Source organism: Crocodylus siamensis, chromosome 13 (genome assembly GCF_052110815.1).
Source record: "Crocodylus siamensis isolate JL-2025a chromosome 13, ASM5211081v1, whole genome shotgun sequence".
In the NCBI taxonomy this organism is placed as follows: Eukaryota; Metazoa; Chordata; order Crocodylia; family Crocodylidae; genus Crocodylus; species Crocodylus siamensis.
Window position 1 is genome coordinate 8,875,381 of NC_143407.1, and position 24,623 is coordinate 8,900,003.

The window sequence follows — 24,623 nt, forward strand, 5'->3', positions numbered from 1 at the left end:
CCCCCAGCATCTGACTTCTCCTGATTGCAGGTGGAGTATCTGCTGAAGAAGATCTGCACCGCCATGAACGTGGAGCTGAACAGCTGTGAGCTGGACGACTACCTCTCCCAGGAGCCCCAGCAGCAGGGTGGCCTGACGGTCTGGCAGTTCCTGGACCTGGTGAACTCGGGGCGCTTCCTGCGGGGGATCGAGCAGGAGGCTGTGAGCATGGCCATCGAAGAGGTGTATCAGGAGGTCATTGAGGACGTGCTCAAGCAGGCAAGGAGCTCCTCGCGCTCTGGGGGACACAAGAGGAGCTTGGCTTAGGATCCCACCCCTGTGGAAACGGGCTGCGAATGCTCCTCACTCTAACCTGGGCAGTGGGTCTGTGTAGTGTCCATCTAGAGGAAAACTGAGCTCTTGCCTGGGAAGGCCCTTCCCTCTCTCTGCTGCTCTTCTCACCCCCACATGGGCAAGGGCAGAGGCTGTGATGCACTGAGAAACCCCACTGTGATCCCACCCAGCTGAGAACAAAGGGCAGTTCAAAGCAGGAAAGACACAGTCACCTAAGAATAGCCCAGAGAGCCCCCCTGGAGGGCTTTTCACCCTGTCCCACTCCTTTCTGGAAAGCCAGTTCCACAACAGACACCAAGAGACACCCCAGGGACGAGTCTGGCAAGGGTGCCAGCCCCAGGACTTCTCACTGCTATATGGGAACACAGCACCCAGCATATCCAATCAGGCATCGGTCATGCTGGTGGCTTCAAGCAAGGAATGGGGAAATCGGGAGCTCTGGGCTGGTCTTCATGTCACATTTGCTCCCTAACGTGGGCCACATCAGGCTGCCTTGATTCACCCACCTGTAGGGTGGAAGCAGCTCTTGTCTTCCCTACAGTCTGAGATCCTGGGAGGTCTTAGACATGTAGCCAAGTGTCTCTGTAAAGCCCAAGTCTGCATGTGGCTGCTCGGAAGCACAGGAAGGCATTGGGTTTTTGGGTGAGAAAAGCCTGTTCACACTTGTAACACAGTTTGCAGCCAGCTGCTGGCTCTAAACAGGGTCTGGCCATTACCACCACAGGCAGCACACAGTGCGTAATGTGGGAGCTGCCCGTGCTGGAGGCCAAGCCTGTATTCCTAGACTCAGGTCAGCACACTGCTGTGTTTTACTCTGTGTGGACAGGACCTGGAGCCCATGTGACTGGTATGACTGGTCCTCCCAGCTCCCTGTGCAGGCTAGCATACCAGGACACACAGCTTCTTGGCTGCTGACACTGGGCCATGTGTGTACATCCTCCTGACGCCCCAGGGGACAGTGGCTGAGATTTATCCAGCATGCACCCCTGGGCCCTCTGCTAGGAAGATTAGTGGGTGCAGATGCACCTAGATGGCCCTGAGGGCAAATAACCTGGTAGCTGGGCCCAGGCTGAAGTGTGGCATCTGAAATAACCATGGCAGGAGCCAGTTACAGCCCCCTCCATTAAACTCACAGGATGGGGGCAAGGCTTGGTGCAGCCCCTGGACTGTGAGTCCCTGCCTGTCTCTGGCTACAGGGTTACCTCTGGAAGAAGGGCCAGCTGAGGAGAAACTGGTCCGAGCGGTGGTTCACACTAAAGCCAAGCAGCCTTTCTTACTACATGAGTGAGGAGCGGAAGGAGAAGAAGGGGAGCATCGTCCTTGACAAGCATTGCTGTGTGGAGGTGAGCACCCAGGCTCTGGTGGAGGGGTCTTGTGGGGTGACTGGGCTCATCTGTCTCATGGGGGTAATCGCTAATACCTAAGCGTATGTGTGCGTAAGAGAGATGGAGCCACGTGCTGCTGTTACAAGTGATAACAGGTACTGCGTAATAGCCTTGGAAAAGCACTGGGAATGCATCAGACTGTTTCTACCAGTAGTTCCCCTGTGGCTGGATCCCACCGTGATGAATGATGTAGAAGAACCCGAACCAGTAGTTTGTTTACAGGCTAAGGCAAGGAGGGCAATAGGTGACGGTTTTTCTACTTGATTTGAGTTTGCTATATCTCAGTCCAGTTCCTGCCAGGCCACCCCCCAATCACTAAACAGCTACAGCTGGCCCTAGCTGATTGTCTGCAGAGAAACCAAGGAATGAATGGCCTCTGGAGACTGGGCCAGACCAGACAGGAGCCATCTTGGGCACAGAGAGAGCAAAGACTTGGTGCTCAAGCTCTCCATACAGCCCCTTTTCACCAGGGCTCACTCCAGCCCACGGTTCCTTGCTGCTGTCATGCGTTGTCGTGACATTCAGGGCCGCATTTGGGGAGCCACTGTGTCCGACAAGCCTGGTTTGAGACAGCAGTAGAGACGCTAGCCAGCCAAGCACAGCTGTGCTGTCTCCCACCCTGTGTGTGCATGGGGCAAGTAAGGAAAGGGCATTTCTACAGCTGGCACTTATCCCAGTAATGCTAATTTGGCAAGACTTTGGCATTTACAAGAATGCTGCCACAATGGCTTTCCTTCAGCAAAGGAGGGGTTAACAGGGCCTGGGAGTGTGCTCCCTTTCACACAGGCCCCCCCATTTTCACTGATCTAGAGACTCAAGCAGAGAGGAATGAATGTTTCCCTCTTTTGACCCTCCTGCCTCTGCATCCAGGACCAAGGGGCAGACGAGGCAGGGGATATGGGGAAGCGGTGAATGGGGAGTTGTCGGGTAGGAAGTTGGGAGACCTGGTGGGGTTGGATGGTGGCTGCCCTGGGCTGTGGGCAGGGGTGCCATGACACCCCCCTCCCTCCCCAACCTCTCTCTGCAGGTCCTGCCTGACCGGGATGGGAAGCGGTGCATGTTCTGTGTGAAAACCTCTTCCCGGACGTATGAAATGAGCGCCTCGGACACTAGGCAGCGGCAAGAGTGGACCCTGGGTGTGTACCGTGGCACCCGCTCCGCCCTCTCACCCCTTCCCAGCTCCCTCCTGGCTTCCTCTCCCCTCTGGAGAGGAAAGCCCTGAAAACAGCAGAGGCTGCAGTCCAGAGCTCTGAGTGCCCTGCTCTTTCCACCACATCCCCAGCCCCCGGGGAGGGTTGGCCATGCCCATAGCACAGAGAGTCCACATCCTTCTTCAAGAGGCTGACGATGCCCATGGGCTTCAGTGCAGGCAACTGCTTGTGCTCTCGTTCCCCTTGAAGTCAGTGGCTTTCAGCAGGCTTCGCTTTGAAGTTGCTCAATGAGGCCTGGACACTTGAGGCATCTGCTCCCATGTACCTTGCCTGTATAGCAGTGTAAAAAGGAACGGCCCATGAGGTATAGCTTTGCACTGGTATAATGTACAAGAACCCAGCGTAGTTACCCCAGGAAAAACCAGAGGTCAAACTATGCCCACCTAAGCTATACCAGAATAGCTGTTGTGTATCCACCGTTACCCCAGGACTTAATATCTTGTGTGTCCAGGCCCTGAGTCAGTGGTATGGACAGATAACCACTGACTGCATTTTACATGCAAGTGCGTCAAGTGGTGTCCAACGGCAGAGCACAGCACTGGAAGTCCTGTCCCCCAGGCCTCCAATCTCATTTGCCTAGGCCATGCTCTGGCCAGTGGCTGCTAGGACAGTGTAGTCCCTGGATCCATGGCGAGCTTCCCTCCTTGCCTTGCAGCCATCCAGACAGCGATCCGGCTGCAAGCCGAGGGTAAGAAGTCCCTGCACAAGGACCTGAAGCAGAAGCGTCGGGAGCAGCGGGAACAACGGGAGAAGCGGAAAGCCGCCAAGGAGGAGGAGATGCAGCGCCTCAAGCAGCTGCAGGAGGAGAAGGAGAGGAAGCTGCAGGAGCTGGAGCTGCTGAAGGAGGCGCAGCGGCAAGCGGAGCTGCTGCTGCAGGAAGAGGAACAGCGGCGCAGGCTGCAGCACGAGGAGATGCAGAGGACCCTGGAGATCCAGCTGCAAGAGGCCGAGCAGGTTGGCTGGCAGGGGAAGGTGGTGCCTTTGCTGGGGAGGCTTCCCCCGCTGTTACTTATGTGGCAGCTCATGGGGCACAAGATTTCTCCTGGGCCTGTTCACTAGCAAGCTCCAGGGTAGTCTGCACAAGTCCCTCAGTTTCCAGCACAAGCCCTTCCTGCTGCTGGGGCTGTCCCTGCATTTGGGGATCCCTTTCTTGCAATCCTGCATTGAGGCTCTCCCCGTGTCTACCTCCTCAGATTCTCCAGCAGGCCAGAGATCCCAGGATAAACATCCCCGCCAAAAGGAAAGAGATGGCAGTGGGGCCCTATCTCCTGACCATGGCTCTTTGCATTCAAGGGTCCTGGAGGGGGAAGAGATTTCCCAGCTAGGCAGTGTCTGGAAGAGCTGGGAAATCAAGGTGGCCAGATGGCTGAGGGCAGGCAAAACTTGGGGGCATCCAAACCCCAAGCCTCTGGGCTTGGGCCTGCATGTAGGATGCCTGCCGAAAGACTTTGGAAATATCTGAAGCCCCTGGTGGGGGTGGAGGATGTTTGTTGTAGGGTGGTTGTAGGGTGACTTATGGCTCTGGACTGACTCATGGATTTGGACTAGATTTGGCTGAGTTGGCTTGGAGCATGAAAAATTTCTTTAAAAAAAAAAACTGTGGCAATCCCAGCCGCTGGCCACATGCACCCCATACTGACCACTGCCCTCTCCCTGGCTCTGCAGGCTCGGGCCTCCATGCAGGCTGAGATGGTCCTGAAGGAGGCTGAGGCCGAGCGCCAGCGCAAGCGGATTGTGGAGCTGGAGGAGATGCAGAAGCGGCTGCAGGAGGCACTGCAGCAGGAGGTGAAAGCACGCCAGGATGAGGAATCTGTGAGATACGCCCAAGCCAGGTGCGGCTGGAGATACTCACCTTTATACCCATGCTGCCAGCAACACCCCAGAGGAGTTGGGAGCAGGGCTCATAGCTTGTGCTATTGCCTCCCTTCCTGCAGTGCTGCCTCCTGGGGCAGGTTGGGCCTGGGTAGCTGTGATCTTGCCCACAGCAGGTATAGACCATGTCCACTCCCTGTGGTGCTGCCTCCCCTTCTGCTGGTGCCTGGGCTGCAGACAGAGGTTGATAAGCCTGTTCCTGCCTTGGCCAACCGAGCTGCATCCTTTAGGCCAGAGAGTAGAAGTTCCTGCTTCCCGAGCTCCTGCTCTCAAGGTCGCAAGTTTGCAGGCACAAGACCAGCAAATTCCCCCTTTGCTCCTCTGCACTCTGCCAGAGACGGGAGCAGCTGTGAGTTTCTCTCACATAGCTAGTCCTCCTACACATGCTTCCTTGCAATGCCAACCCTTTCCAACTAGTGTCCACATGCTAGTCCCACCGTTGGCTCCTGCTGGCTGAGATCAGGAGTTACCTCTGACCCTCCTGGGTGTTGGTGTTACTGGAGCACTGGTACAGGCTCTTCTGTGACCACCTTGAGCATTTCCTCTGCAGATTGCTGTCTGAGGAAGAGGAGAAACTGAAGGAGCTGATGAAGCTGAAGGAGGAGCAGGAGGAGTATATCATCAAGACCCAGCGGGAAAAGCTGGTCCTCAAGCAGGAGATGGAAAACAAAAATAAATACTTGGAAGAAGCCCAGAAGCAGCTGGAAGAAGTGCGAGTGAACAGGCAGCGGGTGGACCAGGATGTCATGGTGAGCATCGGGGCACCTCCACATCCCTGGGCATCTTTAATGTTTATGGGAGATATTTACCCAGCCTGCCCTCAGAGCCTCCCCCACTACAGGATGGCTTTTCTGTAGCTGAAATCAGTGTGTCCACTCTAGAAAAAGCCAAGAGATTTATGCTTAGCTTGTACTTCTCCTTCGGTCTGGTCTGTTCTCACATGGCATAAACACAGAAGAGCTGCATCGCTGGTGACAGAATTACAGCCCTGTTAAGCTGGAGGGCAGGGGCCATCCAACAAGCACAGCTCCCTTCTGTCTGATTTGGCTGAGTTACGGTCATCAAGCAGAAGCCAGATACTCTGCATTGCTGGGCACAGGAGCTGATGATGTCCAGCTGCGCTAATGGACAGAGTCTCAAATGCTGCCTGGGGGGTTCTGCTTTCAGCTCTCTGGGAGGAAGCAGAGTCTGTTCCAGTTCCAGCATTGCTTTGCCTGAGTAACAGTCTCAGCCTGGATCAGCAGAGGGGTTTGGACCTGCTCCTTCCAGCCCCACAGCACAGGCCTCTACCACTTGAGCTGAAGGTGCTCCACTAGGTACAGCAGCAGTGTCTCTTCTGTGATGGATCACAGGGAGGCAGCACGTGCTGACAGTCCAGTCCCAGCTGTCGCAACCAGGTTCCTAGTGAATCCTGGAAGTCAGAGAGGTGGTGGATTTGGGGAGTTGCTCCTTTGCCTTCACCTCGCAAGTGAGAAGTGTGCTGATGACAGAGCAAGGCTCGAGGGCTGGCAGAGCAAACCACCAACCATCTTGCCACACTGTGGTGGATTTATTGCAGCTGTCTGTTCAGTGTCTGTGCCATGCCAACTGCGTGCCTGGTATTGAGCGGCAGTAAAAGAAGGCAAGAGTCCTGCCCTGCAGAAATTACAAGGGAATGCCTGATGGACAGCAGAGGTGACAGAGCAAAGGGATTTAGTGCAGCAAGACTGCAGGCCAGGACAGGGCAGCCCTGAGCAAACTGACTAAGGCTGGGTTAGCTTCAGCGCTGGTTAGGAACCCACGATACATCTGGGACTACCGTCCACATACGGCATCCTCCTTCAGTGCATGGGATTCCTGGCTTCCAAGAGCTGGTTCCAGTTCCTGGGCCCATCTTGAGCTTGCAGCCCTGCCAAAGCAGGACCTGAACAGTTTGGATCAGGCTCCGTTTATCAAGGTAGCTTAAGATCAAGGCCCAGTTCTTGTGCAGCGAGGATGGTAACTGCCAGGCTTTGTGGACTGGGCAGGCTGGCTGCAGGCATCCTGTCGTGACACTTTTCTCCTCCTCTTTTGTTTCAGATGGCCCAGAGGAAGCTGCGACAGGCCAGCACCAACGTCAAGCACTGGAATGTGCAGATGAACCGACTGATGCACCCCATTGGGCCGGGAGGTGAGAGCTGGGCCAGCGAAGGCCTCGGGACTAGATATAGTCAAGTCTGAGAGCTGCAGCCGTGTCAGCTTTGCAGTACTTCTGTACCCCACCAACTCAGGAGAGTTGGGCCTGGCTATTACTCTGGTGGCCTTCAAAGAACACTTCTGTGCTGTTAGTGGAAATGCTCTTGAATCTCTTAGCTGTGTTCTTTGCAACCAAGTCTGACCTTGCTGTGGGAGAGTGCTGTCCTCTTCCAGATTAGATACAAAATCAAGGCTGTAACTGCTTGAAGAACCTGTGCCCCTCCTTCCAGAAGCAGGGATGCAATTACCTTCTGTCTCTTTTCCCCCTTGCTGTCTTCAGTGCTTGCTCTCCACTGTTTAGTGGCTGCCATACTCCACCCCAGAAGTGGTTGCATTTCAGTAGCGGGTGATATGTGACAACACATTGTAGCTTGTAAAATGCTTCGGAATGAATGGCCGCCATATCATGCTGTTATAACAATGGTGAGAGGCTCGTGGGTGGGCAGCCTTTGTCCAAGGCTGCATTTGCTGTGGGAAATAATCCTTTGTTTGTGTCTGTTCCCAGAGAAGCGTTCAACACTGAGTGGAGGGTTCCCTGGGTTCCAGCCCACGCTCCTCGCCAGGAGGGACTCGTCACTTAAGCTCAAGCAGAAACCAGAAGATAAAATCTGTGATCCCATGCCGGAAGAGAGCAAGGAAACCGTGAACAATGGGGAAGCCAGGAGGCTCTCGCTGTCTCCTGACGCAGACACCATGGCCACAGAACCCTCTGAATAGCCACAGCAGCATGGCACAGCCTGGAGCCAAACTGCGGGGCCTGGCAAGATCAGACTAGAAGAGCGGTCAATACGGAGATCTGTGTGTGGAGACGAGTGCAGTGCATAGACACATATACCAGAGACACCACTGATGCTATAGGAGGGACGTGTAACACATCTGGGGCTGACATACTTCCACTCTGTTCATCCCTTCTCTGCAGGGGCAACTTGCAAGAAGACCTAGAGCCTCTCCTGACTCGTGAAGACATTGGCAGGTCCCAGCCTCTGTGCTGCATAGGTGCAGCCCCTGGACGGTACAGCTCCCAGCATGTTCTGCTCCATCTTGACCTGAGCAGCCTGCAGCCCCCTCCCTATAAAAGCTGAGGGTGGCTGTGCATCCCATTATAGGATTCTGCAGTTTGGTTTGGCCTGTGGACCTTGCCCTGGCCACCCCTGATGTCAGGATTTCCCATCTGTTGCTAATGGCAACTTCTGCTGTCCAGTTTGCTGAGCTACAAAGTACATGGTTCTCTTAACAGTGCCTGCCAAAGGACCCTGAAAATGGAGCTGTGCCCTTTTTTGCTTCTTTGAAAAGATACTAAAAAGCCTTATCTTCCCTAACTGTTCAGAAGGACCTCATTAGTGCGGGCACTGGATGTTTTCACACCTTCGTAGAAGGGGCGGGGGCTCTTTAACAAGCATGTGCTTTCTCTAAGGGTGTTTGTTAGTCACTGGAGTCACGTAGATGTAAACCAGAAATAAAGCTTTGGAAATGATCTTCACGTCTCCTCTCAGCACTCAGATTTCACTCTCTAGATGTCACTGTTTTGCTTGTTCTCCTGTCACTATGGCTAGGGACAGGAATTACACATAAAGTGGTAGAAGTGATCGGAAACTGGTTCAAATCACAGAAGTTCAGTGCGCATAAAACACTTTCAAAATGGCTGGAACTGGTTTAAGATAAATCTGGATGGACGCAGTATCAGACTTGACTGATTTAGATTAAATCAGTTTATTGAGCTGTCCCAGATCCCCTCCAGATTCAAGTTAACTCACAGTCCCACAGCTTCCCAGGATGGTTCACCAGGGTGGGCAGGATAGCCTTGGTGCAAGCTGTCTGTTCCAGCCAAGCAGGAAGGTGTGCTCTAGCACCCCCTGGCTTCTGGCTTGGGCCACTGAAGGCATGTGGCTGCATTTCTGGAGTCAAAAGTGAATGTCTCTTCACTTGCTTATTGGTTTAATCCACGCAGCTTAGACTAACCTGCGAAGATTGAATCGATTCAGCCTCAGGCTTTTTGACTGTCTGTACTTAGCCTATAGGATCATCTGGAACTCACCAAGCCTGAATTTCTAATCTAAATCTTTCTGAGGCCTCCTTTTCTAATGGCAATGGCATTCACCTCCTGGAGAACTAAAGATGAAGAGGGTTTTATAGAAGTCAGGTATTATCATGCAGCCTCTGCACTCAGAACACGTGTCCTTACCTCTAAGCCCAAAGGAGGCTTCCCATTTACTGGTAGTAGCATTAGGACTCTCAGCTTCCCAGGACTATAAGCTCCATGATGTACAGTTGGGATAATAACTTGCCCTGCCTCTTGGGGGAGGAGGGTGTGAGGACAAAAACATCCTAGAGAATGACTGCTTTGATATGATGGTAATGAGGGGCATGCATGGTATGTTGTTTAGCCATCTGGCTGAATTTACAGGCCCTCAGTCTCCAGGTCTGTGCAGCCATTCCCATTTCAGACACAGTGGTTAATTAGGGCCCAATCCAAGGCTCACTGAAAGCAATAGAAAGACTCCTATTGACTCTGAAAAGTCTTGGACTGGATCGTTAAACCTCACATTTGTCTGTGCTGCAAATTCAGTGGCAGGTGGATCTGTCAAGTTTCTTAAATAGCTGGGCTCTTGGGCTGTCCACATCACTGCATTTATACCCTGGAAGACAAAGCCTAAAAGCCAAGTGTTCTGGCAACCTTGGCTTTGAAAATGCCACGCTTGGGTTCCTTTTTCCCAGCGCCTCTGCTTCGAAATATTCCTATCAGTCTGTCTTAAGGCCATGTGCCCAATGCAATAAACAGGCCAGACTAAAATAAGGAATATGTTGAAAGTTGGCACTCATAGAAGCACCTGCTGTAAAATGCTGGGTTTGGAGTGACCCCAGTCAGTTCTAATTAGCTCTCCACCACTTATGACGAGGTTGCCCTCTCTCTCCTACTTTGTGCTTCTCTGGGCAGTTGCCCATCAAACTGTTATTTTAATGGTATTGCTTGACTATTACCCTTAATTAAACCTCCTAGGAGAAGAGCCACTTTCTTTGCAAGTTTTGTGCCCGGCTATCTGGCGCTGCACAGCTGCCCTCACATACAAAGATTCACTGTGTCAGCAACAGGACTCATCTTTGTTGAGGGTCCTGCTGTTTAACCACCATGATCCTGTTTTCCATACAGCAGCCAAAGAGGGGAGAGAGGCCTTGTCTGCCCTGCATTTTGCACAAAATGATCCCACTGATAGGATGGGACTAGGACGGTGGCTGCCAACCCTTTCTGTGCTCAGATCTCCCTCTCAAGCAGGCAGGCTGTAGACAGTTGTGGTTAAGTGAGGGGATTTGCCCCTTTACCAAGGCTCACAAGTATGAGACAGAGAATCGCAGGGAGGACTAGACCCCACCAGCCAGGGGCTGTGAACTGAAGCAGAGGAACAATCAATCTGTAACCTCCTAGAGCCTTGCACTGCACAGTTACTAAGCCAGGACATCGCAAGGGTTGTGGCGAGAGCAGTTGCTACACAAGCACGCACCCTTTCCATTAACACTGCGGGATGATCTCTGTTGGTCTGTAGCGGCGAAGGACCCACGATGTACGGGTGACTTCTGTGTTTGTCCAGCAGAGGGCAGTTTGTGACAGCAGTTTGATTCCACCTGGGTGATGCTATAAAATGGGCTCAACAGCTACAGAGTCTTTGCCTTGCCACCAAAGCAGTTAATGCCAAAGAAATTAGTACCCTCATTCTGGCTGAGTGTGAGATCCCCTTCTGCTTTGCAAATCTCCTGGAGGAGCAGAACCATTTAGTTGGGTGGGATACAAGGGTCTGAAGGCACTTCTTGTACGGGACGCGGTGCAGCTACAAGCCCAAAGAGAATAGTTCCGTACTGAAGACAGAAGTCATCTGTGGGAGAGCGGAAGGAAAGTGGCTGTCCATCTGCAACTCATGGAGGGGGTGGAATAAAAGGAAGGATGGTTCTGCAAGTACAGCGTCCCCATGGGATAGGGGAGATTTTGATTCCAGGACAGTCTCAGATTTCCTGTGTGACCCGGGACAAGTCATAGGGTCAGATCCCATTCCATCTATTAGGCATCGAATTGCAGTCCTACTCCACCCTATTGGAGTCCACGAACCACCCCTGCTTTTGTAACAGCCATTGTCTGAGCCATCCGGCAACGTCAGAAAAAGCGGCAAGTAGGAGGAGAACCCACCTGTGCTTTGCATTGAAAAGCATTTCTGAGACCCAAGCAGGGTGAAATAAGATCACACTTAGATGCCTAACAGGTGGCCCATCATGTCTGTGGCCTCGATTTTCTATGTTTAAAATGGGGATATGAATACATCCCTACCTCCTAGGCATGTTGTAAAGATAAATAGGTAGGACATGTGTGACTAGCAGACAAGAGTCCTTGACCTTTTAGGCAGAAGGAATGCTTGGACAGTGTGTAAAGAAACACCTCTGTTTCACTGTCTTTATCACTAGCCTAAGGTGATTTTGGTAAATGAAATCTGGCCACCAAAAGCAGGAAGAGACTGGGTTTGGTTCAAAGGCTTTCCGGAGGCAAGGGGTGGTCTCGATTTGTTTTGGGTGGTCTGGGGCAAAGGTAGCCCAGAAGCTGCAGTTGTGCCAGGGGCAAGTGGATTTTCCTGACCTGGAATAAGAGGCAGCTGGGCTAGGCACAGCTCCCAGTCACATGCTCCTCATTGGTAGCCAAGAAGAAATCTTCTCCATTGGCAGATTTGCGAGGCAGGGTCCTTAGGAAGAGAAGGTGAGAGCATGGTTACTGGGCCTGAATCATTCTTATGCTGAGGGGTTTCCCAGACAAGCTGTCTGTGCAGAAAAGGGAAGGAAGTAGTGACCAAAACCATGCGTCTTTCACCAGCTGTACTGCGTGCCACCTCTTCGTTGATCTGCATGGTGAAGACATCTGTCATCAGCATGCCGGGCTACACCACATCCGGTCTCTAAATTGCTGGGAGTCGTAGGCAGGGCAAGAGAAAAACTTAGCCATCAGCATGCATTGGAGCCACTGCTTCTCCCAGTGGCTTAGGGCAAGCAGCTGCCATGATGCAAGTGATTAATATTTAGTTTCCAGCTTCCAAAGTGGATCCTCAAAGGCCACAGGACACATACAGCAAACCTGGTTTTCTTCCCCCCAGTGCAGGGACCTGCCTCCTTTGTTCATATTTGGGGTCAGGAAGGAATTTTACCCTGAGGTCAGATTGGTATAGACTATGGGAATTTTTACTTTCCTCTGTAGCAGGGGGCATGGTCTTCTACCTGGACTCCCTTGAGCATATATTAACAAACTTTTATACAGGCAGGGCATTGGCTGCTGTGGTTCCCCTATTTTACTTGTGGCATGTTAGGCTGTTAGGTCTTACACTGTGTCTGGGTTGACTGTAGTTTTATAAAGAATTAAAATGAAAGATTTGCATGGGATAGTTTGGCTAGGACTGATCCTGCCTCAGGCAGGGGGTTGGACTGGTCAGCATTTCTCAACAGTGTGTCTTGACCCAAAAGTGGGTTGCCAGAATATAGGAAAGGGTTGTGAACAAACTTTAAAAATGGATCAGCAAACTTTCAAACTGGATTCTTCTTTAAAAGAGAAAAACTTGGGAAACCATGGCTTTTCCCTCACAGGGTGTCAGAGTTCCAGCCTGCAAGAGGCTGCTTGGGTGTCCCCTTGCCCCACACACCCACTCTGTGCCCCACACACTGTGGGGCTGGGGGCGAGGGGCAGCAGGTCAGGAGTCAGGACTGGCCATCGATGTTTACAAATGAGTTCTGATGCAAAAAAAAGCTGAGAACCACTTGACTAGATGACTTCAGGAGGTCCCTTCCACCCCAACTTCTCTATGAATCTATGTTTGTTTTTTTTAACCAGTATCCCCTTACTCAGCCCAAGGTGCTGGCATATCAGTGATCTCCAGCATGATCCTCCTTTCTGTCTGTGGATGTAGCACAAGGAGGGCTCTGACTGCAGAGCGAGTCAGCAGTCATGGCACATGTGATCAGCTGCTCCAGAGACCATGCCTAAGAATAACACTGGGAGTGAGAATCATAGGAGGTGTTGTGAAACACCAGGGTTTTCAGCTATGTTAAGCATCTGTTGTCATTTTCACGCATCCCCTTTTGACGCTGATCAGCTGTTTTTGGCTGAGTCTCACTTTATGCAGGCCAGAGGTTCCCACGTTGCAGTTCCTGGACCACTGCAGAGAACTAACTGGTCACATGGTGGCGGCTTCCGCCCTTGCTCCCAGTAATTTGGATGGCAAAGAAAAAAATGAAAAATCCATCCAATGTTTCCCTGGTGAGATTTTACCATGAGGACAATTCCTGTAATTTATCACAGGTCTAGGGAGGAATTCTAAGCTATCGTGACCAGAGAGGAAGTGTTCACATTACAAGGTAGAGATGGGTCACGCAGTGGAAAAACATCCTCTGAATAAAGTCCTGCTTCTACCAATACTTGCTCATGCCATGAACTTTGTGTCTATGAGTAACCATGTTTGAGAACAGTCACCTTGTTTAGTCGAGGTGGTGGGGCCAGGGTGTTACTCATGCATGTAAGTATTTGCAAAATCAAGGCCTAGGATTGTAAACCCTTGGGACAGGGATTGTGATCCTGATTTTCTTTCTGTTTTATCCCAATAATAAATCAGGAATAAGTCCACTGAAGTCAGTATACACATGGGATCAGAGTCAACTCTTGGGTGTATGCTTACACGCGTGGCACATATTGACAGGGGTCTTGCTAATGTATAACAATGAGGCTGTGCCCCACACAAATGCTATATTTTGTTAAAGTTATGGGTGAGATCCTGATCTTGATTAAATCTGGGATCATGCCCTAGCCTTATAATTTTCTAGTCACAATGCTGTATCTCTGACCAGCAACCATAATGACTCTTGTGGCACCACAGAAATATGTGGTCCATTACAGCCATAGCTGTCCAAGGACTGAAATCCTGGCCAGGAGGAGGTAGGAGTTAAGTCAGTCTGAGCAATGGACATCTTGTGAAATGTGGCCATTCAGATGGAATAGCTCTTGGGCATGGCAAGAGGTGGTCAGAGGAGAATGGTCCCTGGGAACCTGGTCAAAGCTTGTGTGGTGAGGGAAAGGTGTCTGGGGGGACTGGCAGGGGTGGGGTTGAGGTTTCTCAGCTCCTATTGATGCCCATGGGAGTGGCAAATACTCACCAGAGCAGATCTCTGGGTCCACCAGAATCAGGAATGAGCCTGAAAGAACTGAAAGGTTTGTGATCATGATCAAAATAAGAGTGAAAGGAATGTGTAGGAGATGGGAGAGGTGTAGGCAGGAGCACTGGAGAGGCTCTGGAGGTGAGGAAGAGGAGCTGAAGCTGCAAAAGGGAAACCAGTGTAGCAACCTGAGAGCTCAAGAAGCATCTGTATTGTTAAGGCTCCAGCTTCTACTGGGGAAGAAACTGTCTCCCTACTAAGTGCCTTCAGGTGTTATTACAAAGGAACACAGAATCCCTAGAATTCATTCTAGGGATTACAGCAGGAGATAAGACGTCAGGACTCCTGGGGCGGGGCGGTATTTAAGAATCGCTGCACTGAGTAACCTTGAACAGAGAGAGCACTTCCCTTCTCTTTGGTTCTGTTTCTCTTCCTGTGAAATGGGAATAATCCCCCCAAGGTTAGTTTAAAGATAAGGCTTGTAAAATGTCATGGGCTCCCTGAACAGAAACTTCTTGATAGGTGCAAAGCATCATCTTTATTATTAACAATGCAGTCGGCACAGCTTGAATACAAAACCATAAAGCTTCTGAACACAGTAAACATAGATAGGAATGAGGGGACAGCCAAATTGTTTAAAAATGCAGGTCTGTGTTTCAAGACGAAGTGGTCTGTGAGTCTGCATAAAGACTTATCGGTATTATTTCTGATTGTTGTAGCTTGTAAGCTTCTCCAGACAGGGTGTGTTTCTCCTCTTTGTTCTATCTGATCTATGTGGAATGCACAGAGAATCCCTGGATATGGTGCATAAGCCTTACACCCTGCAATGCTGTCAGCACCCAACAAATAACTCAGCATTGTCATTAATAATTTCACGGTATAAGATTAGAAGCATCCTGAGTGATCCCAACACATTTGACTTCCTCAGGCTTACATGAGTGATGGTTGCAGGTGTTATGGACTTTTCCGGTGGCTCTGTCCTCGGTCACCACTCTGTTATGTGTGGGCCCATCTGTTAGGTCACGCGTACTTCTAAGCCAAATGGGTCAAGACACTGTTTCTAGGTCTGGAAACTCTTCTCTAAGATACCCTTCCAACATTAGACCTCTTACCAGACACCTGCCTGGCACTGGGTCTTACGAAGGCTACACCTTTTCCAGCAGCGCAAGCCCCTAAAATTATCTGAGATGTCCCTAACCTCCCATCACAAGCTCTTCTACTATTTCCACAAACTCCCTCAGAGCTCTACTTAGGTGGTGAGTACCAGAAGCTTTTAGATTAACCCGGGGTGTCAAACTGGTTCCCTCCCTACCCTCTTCCCCCACCTCCCAGCAGATCTGGACCACAGAGCTCCTTATGGACCAGATCTAGACCCACCTCCATCAGTGGGGCAAGCAGCGGTGGCATTAACCCCCGTGGCTGCCTGAGCAGCTGTGTTAGTTCAGGGAGTCATGATGAACTAATGCCATCACACTGCTCACCCTGCCTCCAAATTCCCAGCACTTCCACAAATTCCCAGCGCTTCCAGGAGTCCCCCGGGCCACATGTTTGACATCTCTGGATTAGCCAACTATAACAGGAAAGAAAGGAGCCCAAGTCTAGTAAAGGACTTTCTAAGGCTAAGATTGAGCCTTTCACGTGGATCTTGACAAGAACCCCAGCCTGTTCCCCAGTAAGGGAAAGAGGAGGAAGCCACTTTAACCAGGCACACACTGTTGGGGTAAAATTCTCGCATCAGGACATGCATTCACGTCTCAATCCACCGTAGCAAGTCCATCACTATAGGATAGCACTGGACCCTCCTGGAGTAATTTCTAGGGCTCACAAAATGTTGTGTGAAGTCAGCGACTATCTTTTAGTATATGTGTGTACAGCTACTAGCATGATAAAGACATGGCCAGGCTGTAGTTCTTGGGTAATTAAACTATTAGACTGTTTTAATTACTTTGGCAATTAAAATATGATCATATGTTCATTCACACCTGCAAGGAGGCATGCAGGGAGGCGGTGATAGTTTACAGCAGGATAATGAAGTTTGGAGAAACAATTCTCTGGTGACGGATGCTACCCAATGTCATGACGTTGCGATGCAGGGAAATGATGCTGTAATGACACTGGTGATGGTTGGCTTAAGGGCAGGTCACACACCAATCCAATGACAAGGACTGCTCAAAATGCTTTGAGTGGAAAATAGTGGCCCAAAATAGCGTCCTTTCAGGTCAAGCGTGTTATTTTTTCATAATCCCTTTCTTTGGTTTGTTCTCATTGTGGGTTGATTTCCTTTTCCTCGTGTGTCACTCAGTGGGTTGCTTCAGCGCTTTGCTCTTTGACCTCATTTTACAAGAAAGCAGGCCCTGGACTCCATGAACCCCGAGAGCTTGTCTAGTCCAGTGCCCTTTCCTCCTACGTGCTTGGCTGAATCACTTCTCCTTTCTAGGTCTTTGTTTCTCCACCCTTTTGTCTGGCTTTTCTCTTCAGACTGGAACCTGTTACTGTATGTCCAGAGCCCAGGGCAAGGGGCCCTGACCTTGCCTGGGGGTTAATACCAATACGCCATTCGTGTCTCAGCCTAGCAAGAACTGGATGAGGCGGGGTGAGCACTTGCGACCCAACTTCAGCAGGGCTGCAAAGGTGCCTTGGCTGCTCTCGTCTGGTTTGACAGCTCCCCGTCAGCCACTTCAGAACCCTGCCCCAGAAGATTTGCATTAGACTTAAAATATGTGTATACGTAAAAAAATATGTATACATAAATGTATTTCTGGAACATTCTCAATATGACAAACATGCACGGGCATGCACACAAGTCAGGGTGAACTCCCTCCAGCCCCTCATCCCCCCGGTCTCCCTTCCAGCTTGGTTTCACAACGACCCTGTGAGGGTAGAAATACAACCCATCGTGTCCTCTCTGCTGAGGAAGAGAAACCGGCTTTGTCACTGTGGTGAAGTGATGAGGCTACACCGTCATCACCGTGATGTCGTCACATGTCATCAGCCCTGGTGCTGCCTGGGCTGGAGCTTGGCTACACGGAGCCCGTCTGAGGGGGGCCCCAGCAGGTTCCAGACAAGACCTCAGGGGCAGCTCTGAGGGGCACCCAGCATGCTTTGCGTTTCTTATAATCCCCTGCCCCTTCCTCAGGCTTTACCAGACCTCCACCCAGCATGCTTTGCGAGCAGTCTCCATTTCCCATCATCCCCTGCTCCTCCCTCAGACTTGACCAGACTCCCAGCACTCTTCCACCCAGCATGCTTTGCGAGCAGCCTCCATTTCCCATCATGCCCATCACTCTTTCAGACTTGACCAGACTCCCAGCACCCCTCCACCCAGCATGCTTTGCGAGCAGCCTCCATTTCCCATAATCCCCCGCCCCACCCTCAGGCTTGACCAGACTCCTAGCCTCCCCAGCACCCCTCCATCCAGCATGCTTTGCAAGCAGCCTACGTTTCCCATCACCCCCCGCCCACGGGGGCGCGGGCGGGGCTTGCCCCGGAGAGTGAGACGGGCCGGGCCGGGCTTGGCCCCGTTGCCATGGCGACAGGCTGAGGACGCCCCGGCACTGCCGATTGGCCGGCGGGGGGCCGGTATGCGGTGGCGTCAGGGCGGGTGCGCATGACGTGAGGGGCGGGGCGCCGCCGGGGCCGGGGGCTGCGGGGCGACGCGGGCGCTGTGGCCGCAGGTGAGGGACGGGGGCAGGGCGAGGGGCTTGGATACTTTTCCGCCCTCAACACAAGAGGGAAAACTAAGCTGGCGTTGTGTAAGGGGGGCTTTGAGGCTACCGGGAGGGGCCTCGGGGTTTCGGCCCCTTGCGGGTGGAGAGACCCGTCGTGGAAGCGGCCCTCCTCTCTCCAGGCTGGTCGTCCCCTCGGTCCCCGGGCAGCTGTCAGCTCGGCTGCACCCTTGGAAGAAAGGGGCATTGCTCCCATGGGAGTGAGAGGCGCAGCTTCTGAATTGGGACGTGCTAGACCTTGAATGCTGGAGGCTGCAAGTGAGAGAGGAACCGGGCGGGGGTGGAAATCCTGGTCCCATTCAGTTCTCTGTCCCTTTCAGCCTCCGCTCCCCACTGCTGCGTGACAGGAGCGGGCGAGGTAGACCTGGGGTCTGACCCCGTCTTTGCCAATTCTCCGGTGTTGTTCCTGACTGTTCTCGCACATTTGAGCCATGCCCCTGTTGTGAAAGGCTGGGCATCCTATTTCCAGTCCCTGGAGTCAGGATGTCATCCTCCGGGGGTCTGTCTTCTCAGCTGACTGCTTCTACCTGGGCAGGACCGTGCGGCGAGCTCTGCTGCCCTAGCAATCGTGGAGGGGAAACTTTATAGGGAGCAGCTGAGGCATTCTTACAGCTTCCTGGCCTGCTGGGGTGGGCTGGGCTGGGCCGGGCTGGGCCGGCACAAGGATTGCCTTGCCCAAGTAATAGGACAAGTTCTGGCATCTTGCTGAGTGCAGAGCGAGGTGAACAGGGTATAAAATTTGGGTTCTCAAACCGGTGTCTCTCCCTTTTGGCAGCAGAGCTTGGTGTCAGGACGTGTGCAGTAAGGGTGTGACTGGCGTGCTCTGCAGCGCCAGCAGGAATCCTACAGGAAACCGTCCTGTTTCAGGAGCTGGGATGGGCTGGGTTAGTAACAGAGGTGAAGGAAGTGTTTTTTTTGTCTTGCGTTCACATGAGTGGCTCTTATTTCTCTTTCTGTGAAGCAATAAAAACTTGGAGGGAAGGGCATTTGGGGTAAGTGTTTTCCATCCTAGAAGGAAGAATATTCTGCAGCCCTTCCACACTGTGTGCAAGGCCACGTGTTCTTTGAAGACTTGTATTGGAAGAGATGGCTGGGACTCGGGCCTGGGGAGGGGGGAGCTCTTTCCTTTGCCCTGCAGCTAGTTGCCTGCAGCATCCAGTTGCTTTACCACTCTGCTTCCATCTTTTCCTACCTGTGAAACTAGGATAACTTTCTCTCACAGGGGGGACTGCATTTTAATTATTCTGTGCAAAGTCCACTGAGACTTCTTGCATAAAAGGTATAGGAGAAGTATCAAATACTGAAATTAATTTGCTCAGGTGCATGCTGACACCTCCCACTGGGTGCATTTGGCACTGCTTAACTGCATGTTAAACACCCTTGGGTGCTGACAGCTAGTGGCGAGTCTCCAGTGGCTCAGGGGAGCAGAGCCTGCACTTTTACCACAGGAGAACCTGAATCCCAAGTGGCCATGCAGTGCAGTGTACAGTACTGACAGGCAGGGGGTCCTGGGTGGCAGCAGATTTCTTACAGTGTTATGTGGAATGCAGATATCTTTGAGACCCCACAGGGAAATTGTTCCCTTGCCTCTCTTGGTAGCTGAAACGAGTGGTTCCTGGCTAATTTGCTGGCACTTGGCCAGCTTGTGAGTCTTTTAATGTTGTAAGATGCACTGCTATGAAAAGAGGCTTTTCTCAGTGGTATGGGTGGGGTAGCCAAGTCCCCGTGGTACTGCGAAGGGATGTAAGATTCCCGTGTGTTTGTTTACTGTCTTAATTATGATGTCCAGCCATTTGGATGAAGTCTGTGCCCCTAAGTGGCGGTGTCCTTTGTGTCTAAGTCTTTTAAGCCATCGTCTCCAGAGCTGCTAGCTTGCTGCTCCACTCTCCAACATTGGAGGTGCTTCCCAGTGTGATGAGGCTATTTGCGCAGTAGTCAGGTAAGGCAACAGGAGCTGTTTCTCCACTGAATCTATGAATTTCAACGAATAGATTGCTCTGAAAAGCTGTCAAGCATCAGTTGAAGAGTCAGGTTAATTAAATTCAGAGCCCCATAATGGCAGGGCGCTCCCTCATCACATGGACTGAAGAAACCTACATGTGCTGTGCTCAGGGCTTCTAATGAGTGACAATCTTTAATGCCACTTCTGCATTGCTGTGGGTGTCTAATATATTCAACCTGTTATAAGTCAAGGGTGAAAGTCTGATGAGGATCTTCCCAGCATAAAACCTGATCTGGGATTCCTGACCTGTTGGTCTCCTTGAGACCCTTGTCTTCTGCTGATGGTGGGCTACACTCAGTGATTGCTATCAGCTTTTCTGTGCACAGTTTCAGTTGCTTGCTCATTCTGTTCTCAGATATTTGCCTCCCATGAGACTGGGAGAGCTGCCCCAGAGTATGGTTTCAGTGCGAGAGGCAGGGCTTTTAAATCTCAGGGCTGTGGTTGGATCTTTCCCCACTTCCTGTAGTGGCATAACTAGCCGGCCGTACCACAGCAGTGGAAAATTGTTTTGTGTTCTCTTGCAGCTTCCTTCGAGTCTCAGTGCTTTGTGCTGACATGGTAACTACGTGGTGGATCTCCGCAGCTGGTGAACAGGGACAGCTGCTCCAAAGAGGTAACTCTTCTCTGTCAATATGCATATGCTTTACAAAGCCACTTCTCCCACCTTGTTTCGAGCTGGGAAGGAGAGAATGAATTATAGCATTTTGGATGGGTTTTTTTGCTCTTTGCAGGGTTTGGGGTGGGGGAGCGAGGGCAAGGCCAGGATTTCTCTGGTGTCTATAGGTTTATTTTTTCTTTGAATCGGTTTCTACTCTTACGTTAGTGAAGATAATCTCCTGGACGTGAGCTGTTATAAGGCATCCCGAGCTGCTTAGACAGATGTAGTGTTGCCTGTTCCCATTTTTCTCAATGGAGTATTAACTTTGAGGAGAAATGGCACAATTAAAATCAATATTGTTTCCTATTTTGTTGCACGTTAACAGCTCTTCTAGGATTATGGGCAGGTTTAGGATCCAGACGGCACTTAGCTGAACCATTGTGACTGACGCTTTTCCCTCTATGCTGACTGCTGCATCTGCATCATGTGTTCTTATGTAACTGCCTCCTTTATGTGGAATAAAACCAACTGGGTCATTACAGGGATGAAATGGGTTTTGTTAGGATGTTGCAGGATGTGTACTCAGAGGGCTGTTGTTCTATTCAGAGAGTTAGGAGTTGACGCATGAAATTCCTTCGTTTTGCTGTTCTGCAAGTATAGCACAATCCCGTAGCAACCAAAACATTTTGTGTAACTTATAACACTGTTGTCACTGTCTGTGTGTGTGTATGGGGTGGGGGGTGGCGGGGGGAGTTGATTTATTTTTGCCACAACAGACGTCCAGGCTACTGTAGCCGAGCAGGGATGTGGTTTGCTAGACAAAATGTGAGCTATCCTAAAGTGTGTGCATCTGTTCTGTTCTCTTTCTTCAGGCAGCTGAGACATGAGCCTCTAAACAACATCTCTCCAGCACGTGGAGAGGATTTTGTAATAAGCCCACATGAGGCGTTGTTGCTCAGAAAGCCATTGTTATACAAAATAGCTTACTGATGTTCAGCGCTATCCCCTTTCTTGGGCATTGCTTGGATTTTCTTGTTGACAAAGCTCTGTTTTGTACATTATGGCTGTTACGTGATTGGAAGTGCGTCTTCTGTGTCTTTTGAATTACAGTTTGGGACTCTGCAAATGTTTTTCTAGACCAGAGCATCAGCGGTAAAGGAGATAAGTGGAATCCTTCGTTCATTTAGGACCTGCTCCAGAAAAAGGAGTAATTAGCAATAGTGCTTTCATAGCTAAGGATGAGCTGGGCTTTCTGTTGACAAACTGATTTCTCCCCACCCCCCCTCCCAAAGTACTCTGATTGTCACATAATAAATAATCTTGAAAATTACAGCAGGGCAAATTTTGGGACCTTTTAGTCAGAGAGCTCAATGTACTTTTTTCCTGGTGAACTGATTAATATGTGGTTTGGGCAGCCCTGCTGAGAGTCTGAAATGAGTTGCAAAGCAGAAGTGAGTGGCTGGAAGAGCATGTTTCATAGATTCATAGATGTTAGGGTCAAAAAGGACCTCACTAGGTCACCGAGTCCAACCCCTTGCCCTGGGCAGGAAAGAGCACTTTTTCAATATGCTCTTCAAAATGTAAATGCTCCAGTTGGATTGGTTGGAAATCTCATGTTACCTGAAAGCCTAGAATACAGCTTGCGAAGTAACGATGAGATACAGTGCTCCTTCCTATTCGACTTCTGCTTTTCAAATTGCTAGAAAAGAAACACATGTAGTGTTGTTGCTTTTGGGCAGCAGTGTTTTCTGGCTGTGGGCCAGAATGACCCAGGTTGTGGGTGAGGTGGGCTGGTGGTAGGATCTGGCTGCTGCTGCTTGTCCCCATTGCCTGGCCACAGCACAGGCTGGATCCAGCGGCCCTGTGGGATGGCGGTTGCCAACCCCTGCTGGGGAGTACTCGACAGTAGCTAAGGGATAGTTTAGGGCAGGAATTGGAGCATCAGAGCAAGGTGCTATGTGAGTTTCTCTATATGGCTGAAGAAGCATTTGCCTTGTGAGAATCTAACTTGGATGTGGGGTGGAAGTTAACTGCTTGCGCAAAGGGAAAGGAAGGGCTGAGGTCCGTACCGGGAACTGTCACATAATTCTTGCTATTGTGTCAGATCAGAGCTTCTCTTTCCTGGTCTCGTGTAGTGATAGTTGAGGAGCATGGCTGTGTTCAGTGGGACATGATCTGCTACCTCTGTGTTTCCTGGTTTGCCATCCTTTGGGCTTTGGGAATTAAACACTCAGAAGCATGAGGAGCACAGGGCACCATGAGGCCATGCAAGCTCAGTGTTGAGCCAATTCATTTTCCTTAAATGTGTGGTTGGGGTGGTAGGTTTGTGGTGCTTGCTGGAGCTTTGCCCTCAAACTGGTGGGGAAGCTTTCCATAAATCTTTGTTTCATTATTGACAAATTTACTACCTTGTCTCAAGAGCGGGCTGCCAGATCTCTCCTCCCTGAAGGGTTTGTCAGGCCCAGCATGGCCACCGGGGCTCTGTGAGGCTTTGGTCAAGTTGTTTGTCTGTCTGTCTATTTGTCCTGTTATTTCTGCAGACGGAAAAACAGAGCTACTTCACACCTGCTATGCTACTGCTGCGGTTTCATGTTATCCAAGCTCACCATGCCTCAGGAATGTAAGCTGTCAGGAGCTACAGTGCTGGTGTCACAAACTCTTCTAATTGGCAAAAGAGTCTTGGCAGCATAGGGCTGCCAAAAGAGCTGAAACCTTTGTCAGACAAAACCACCCTGCTTATCACATATGTTTCTAAACAGAGGGAATCACTGCTCTCCAAAGACTGCTTGCTGTATGCATGTTTGTTTAAGGCCCAAGATAGTAAAAAAGCAATATTGTCTTTGGATCCCTAAGATAGACTTAACTAGCTCATATAACACAGTTGAGGCTTTAACACCTTCTCAGAGAGTTGTCTAGATTAGAAGGCTGTTTCCTTCTCCTTATTATGACCAGTATTGATGTGCTTTCTTAATATCTTCATGCCACGCTGGTGAGTAGGCACAGTTAAATAGTTTGCCCATATAACCAATATAAAAGGTTCTGCAGGTCTCTCACACTATATTTTGCTACTATGGGGCCTCATCCTGAGAGCTGTGATATTCCCTACAGCTATTTTTTTTCACTTTTTCAAGTCGAAAGCGACGTGTGTTTTCATGAAGTCGATGTGCTGGGAACAGAAGGAAGTCGAGGCCACTGAGTTCTGATCCTGAATCTGCCACCTTTACCCAGTCATTTACTTGTTTGTGAATAAGCTTTCAGGAAAGCCTCTTGCGATGCTCGAATGAAAGGTTCTGCAGAAGCACAGGATGTTCTTGTTATTACCCAGCCCTTCTTGCAGAGTAGTTAGAGTAGTCCTGTTGGCTTGAAAGTCTCTGTGGCAGCAAGCGTATCAGCTTGCTCCACTCTCCCAAGTTTCATTTAAATGCCTGGATGAGCCTGTTATACCCAGGACCTACTGTGTACCTCACATAGGATTGTAGCTTTTCTTACAAACTCCACCTCCCCCTGACGGTCCTGTTCTATAATTACTGATGTTCTTGAAACCAGATCCTTCCCCATGGTACTTTCGGGCTGTGAGGGATGAGAGGATTGTAAGCAAGTGCCTTGATATAACGCGCAGAGGCCTAAGGAGCAGCAGGAAGCTTGTTTACTTTTGAAATTCCAGTCTTCCTGAGTTCAATGAACTTCTTAACACCTTTCTTTTTCCCTCCGCCAAGGGGAAAGTCCAGGCGTAGGTCCTGAAAGTTCTTACTGTTACACTCCCGAAGAGGAGAAAGCATAGAAGATGTGAAAACTATGATTCACGGTAGATGAAAATTTGTCAAGCATTTTGTATATGGGATCTGCAACACAAATGTGAAATCATGTCACTGGAATAGGGTGAGGGGGTATGAGAGGGAGGAGGGGGAGGCCTGTCCCACAGCTGGGATTGAGGACCCAGTGTGTTCGAACCTTTCCACAGATACAAGCAGCCTGTCATCTTGAGCAGGTCCCATCAGGTCTCCCTGTCATGATCCCGCCCCCCCCCCGGAGTGCTGGGCAACTTCACTAGCATTTGCAGAGTGCTATATATAATATTTTAAATATTGTGTGAGTTTTGAACGCTGTCATGACTTG

At 50.6% G+C, this 24,623-nt stretch overlaps 2 protein-coding genes across 9 annotated transcripts in view; both read left to right on the top strand.

Annotated features, from left to right (window-relative positions):
- DEF6 (DEF6 guanine nucleotide exchange factor) overlaps positions 1 to 8,490 on the top strand; it is a 32,607-nt gene extending 24,117 nt beyond the window's left edge. For both annotated transcript variants that reach the window (XM_090025170.1, XM_090025171.1), the window contains 8 exons: positions 31 to 258; positions 1,530 to 1,676; positions 2,746 to 2,854; positions 3,585 to 3,883; positions 4,595 to 4,761; positions 5,352 to 5,550; positions 6,860 to 6,950; positions 7,521 to 8,490. In XM_090025170.1, the coding sequence (XP_089881296.1) occupies positions 31 to 258; positions 1,530 to 1,676; positions 2,746 to 2,854; positions 3,585 to 3,883; positions 4,595 to 4,761; positions 5,352 to 5,550; positions 6,860 to 6,950; positions 7,521 to 7,732 (1,452 nt within the window). In that variant the 3' untranslated portion in view covers positions 7,733 to 8,490. The remainder of the gene's footprint in view (positions 1 to 30; positions 259 to 1,529; positions 1,677 to 2,745; positions 2,855 to 3,584; positions 3,884 to 4,594; positions 4,762 to 5,351; positions 5,551 to 6,859; positions 6,951 to 7,520) is intronic.
- Positions 8,491 to 17,647: 9,157 nt separating this feature from the next.
- The window catches only part of PPARD (peroxisome proliferator activated receptor delta), a 29,512-nt gene continuing 22,536 nt past the window's right edge, over positions 17,648 to 24,623 (top strand). For 2 of the 7 annotated variants that reach the window (XM_090025219.1, XM_090025218.1), the window contains exons 1-2: positions 17,963 to 19,846; positions 20,434 to 20,522. The gene's annotated coding sequence lies outside the window, so the exon portion shown is untranslated. Of the gene's footprint in view, positions 17,762 to 17,792; positions 17,857 to 17,962; positions 19,847 to 19,884; positions 20,523 to 24,623 lie in introns of those variants that run through there. The other 5 variants (XM_090025215.1, XM_090025212.1, XM_090025213.1 and 2 more) reach the window with 4 other exon arrangements.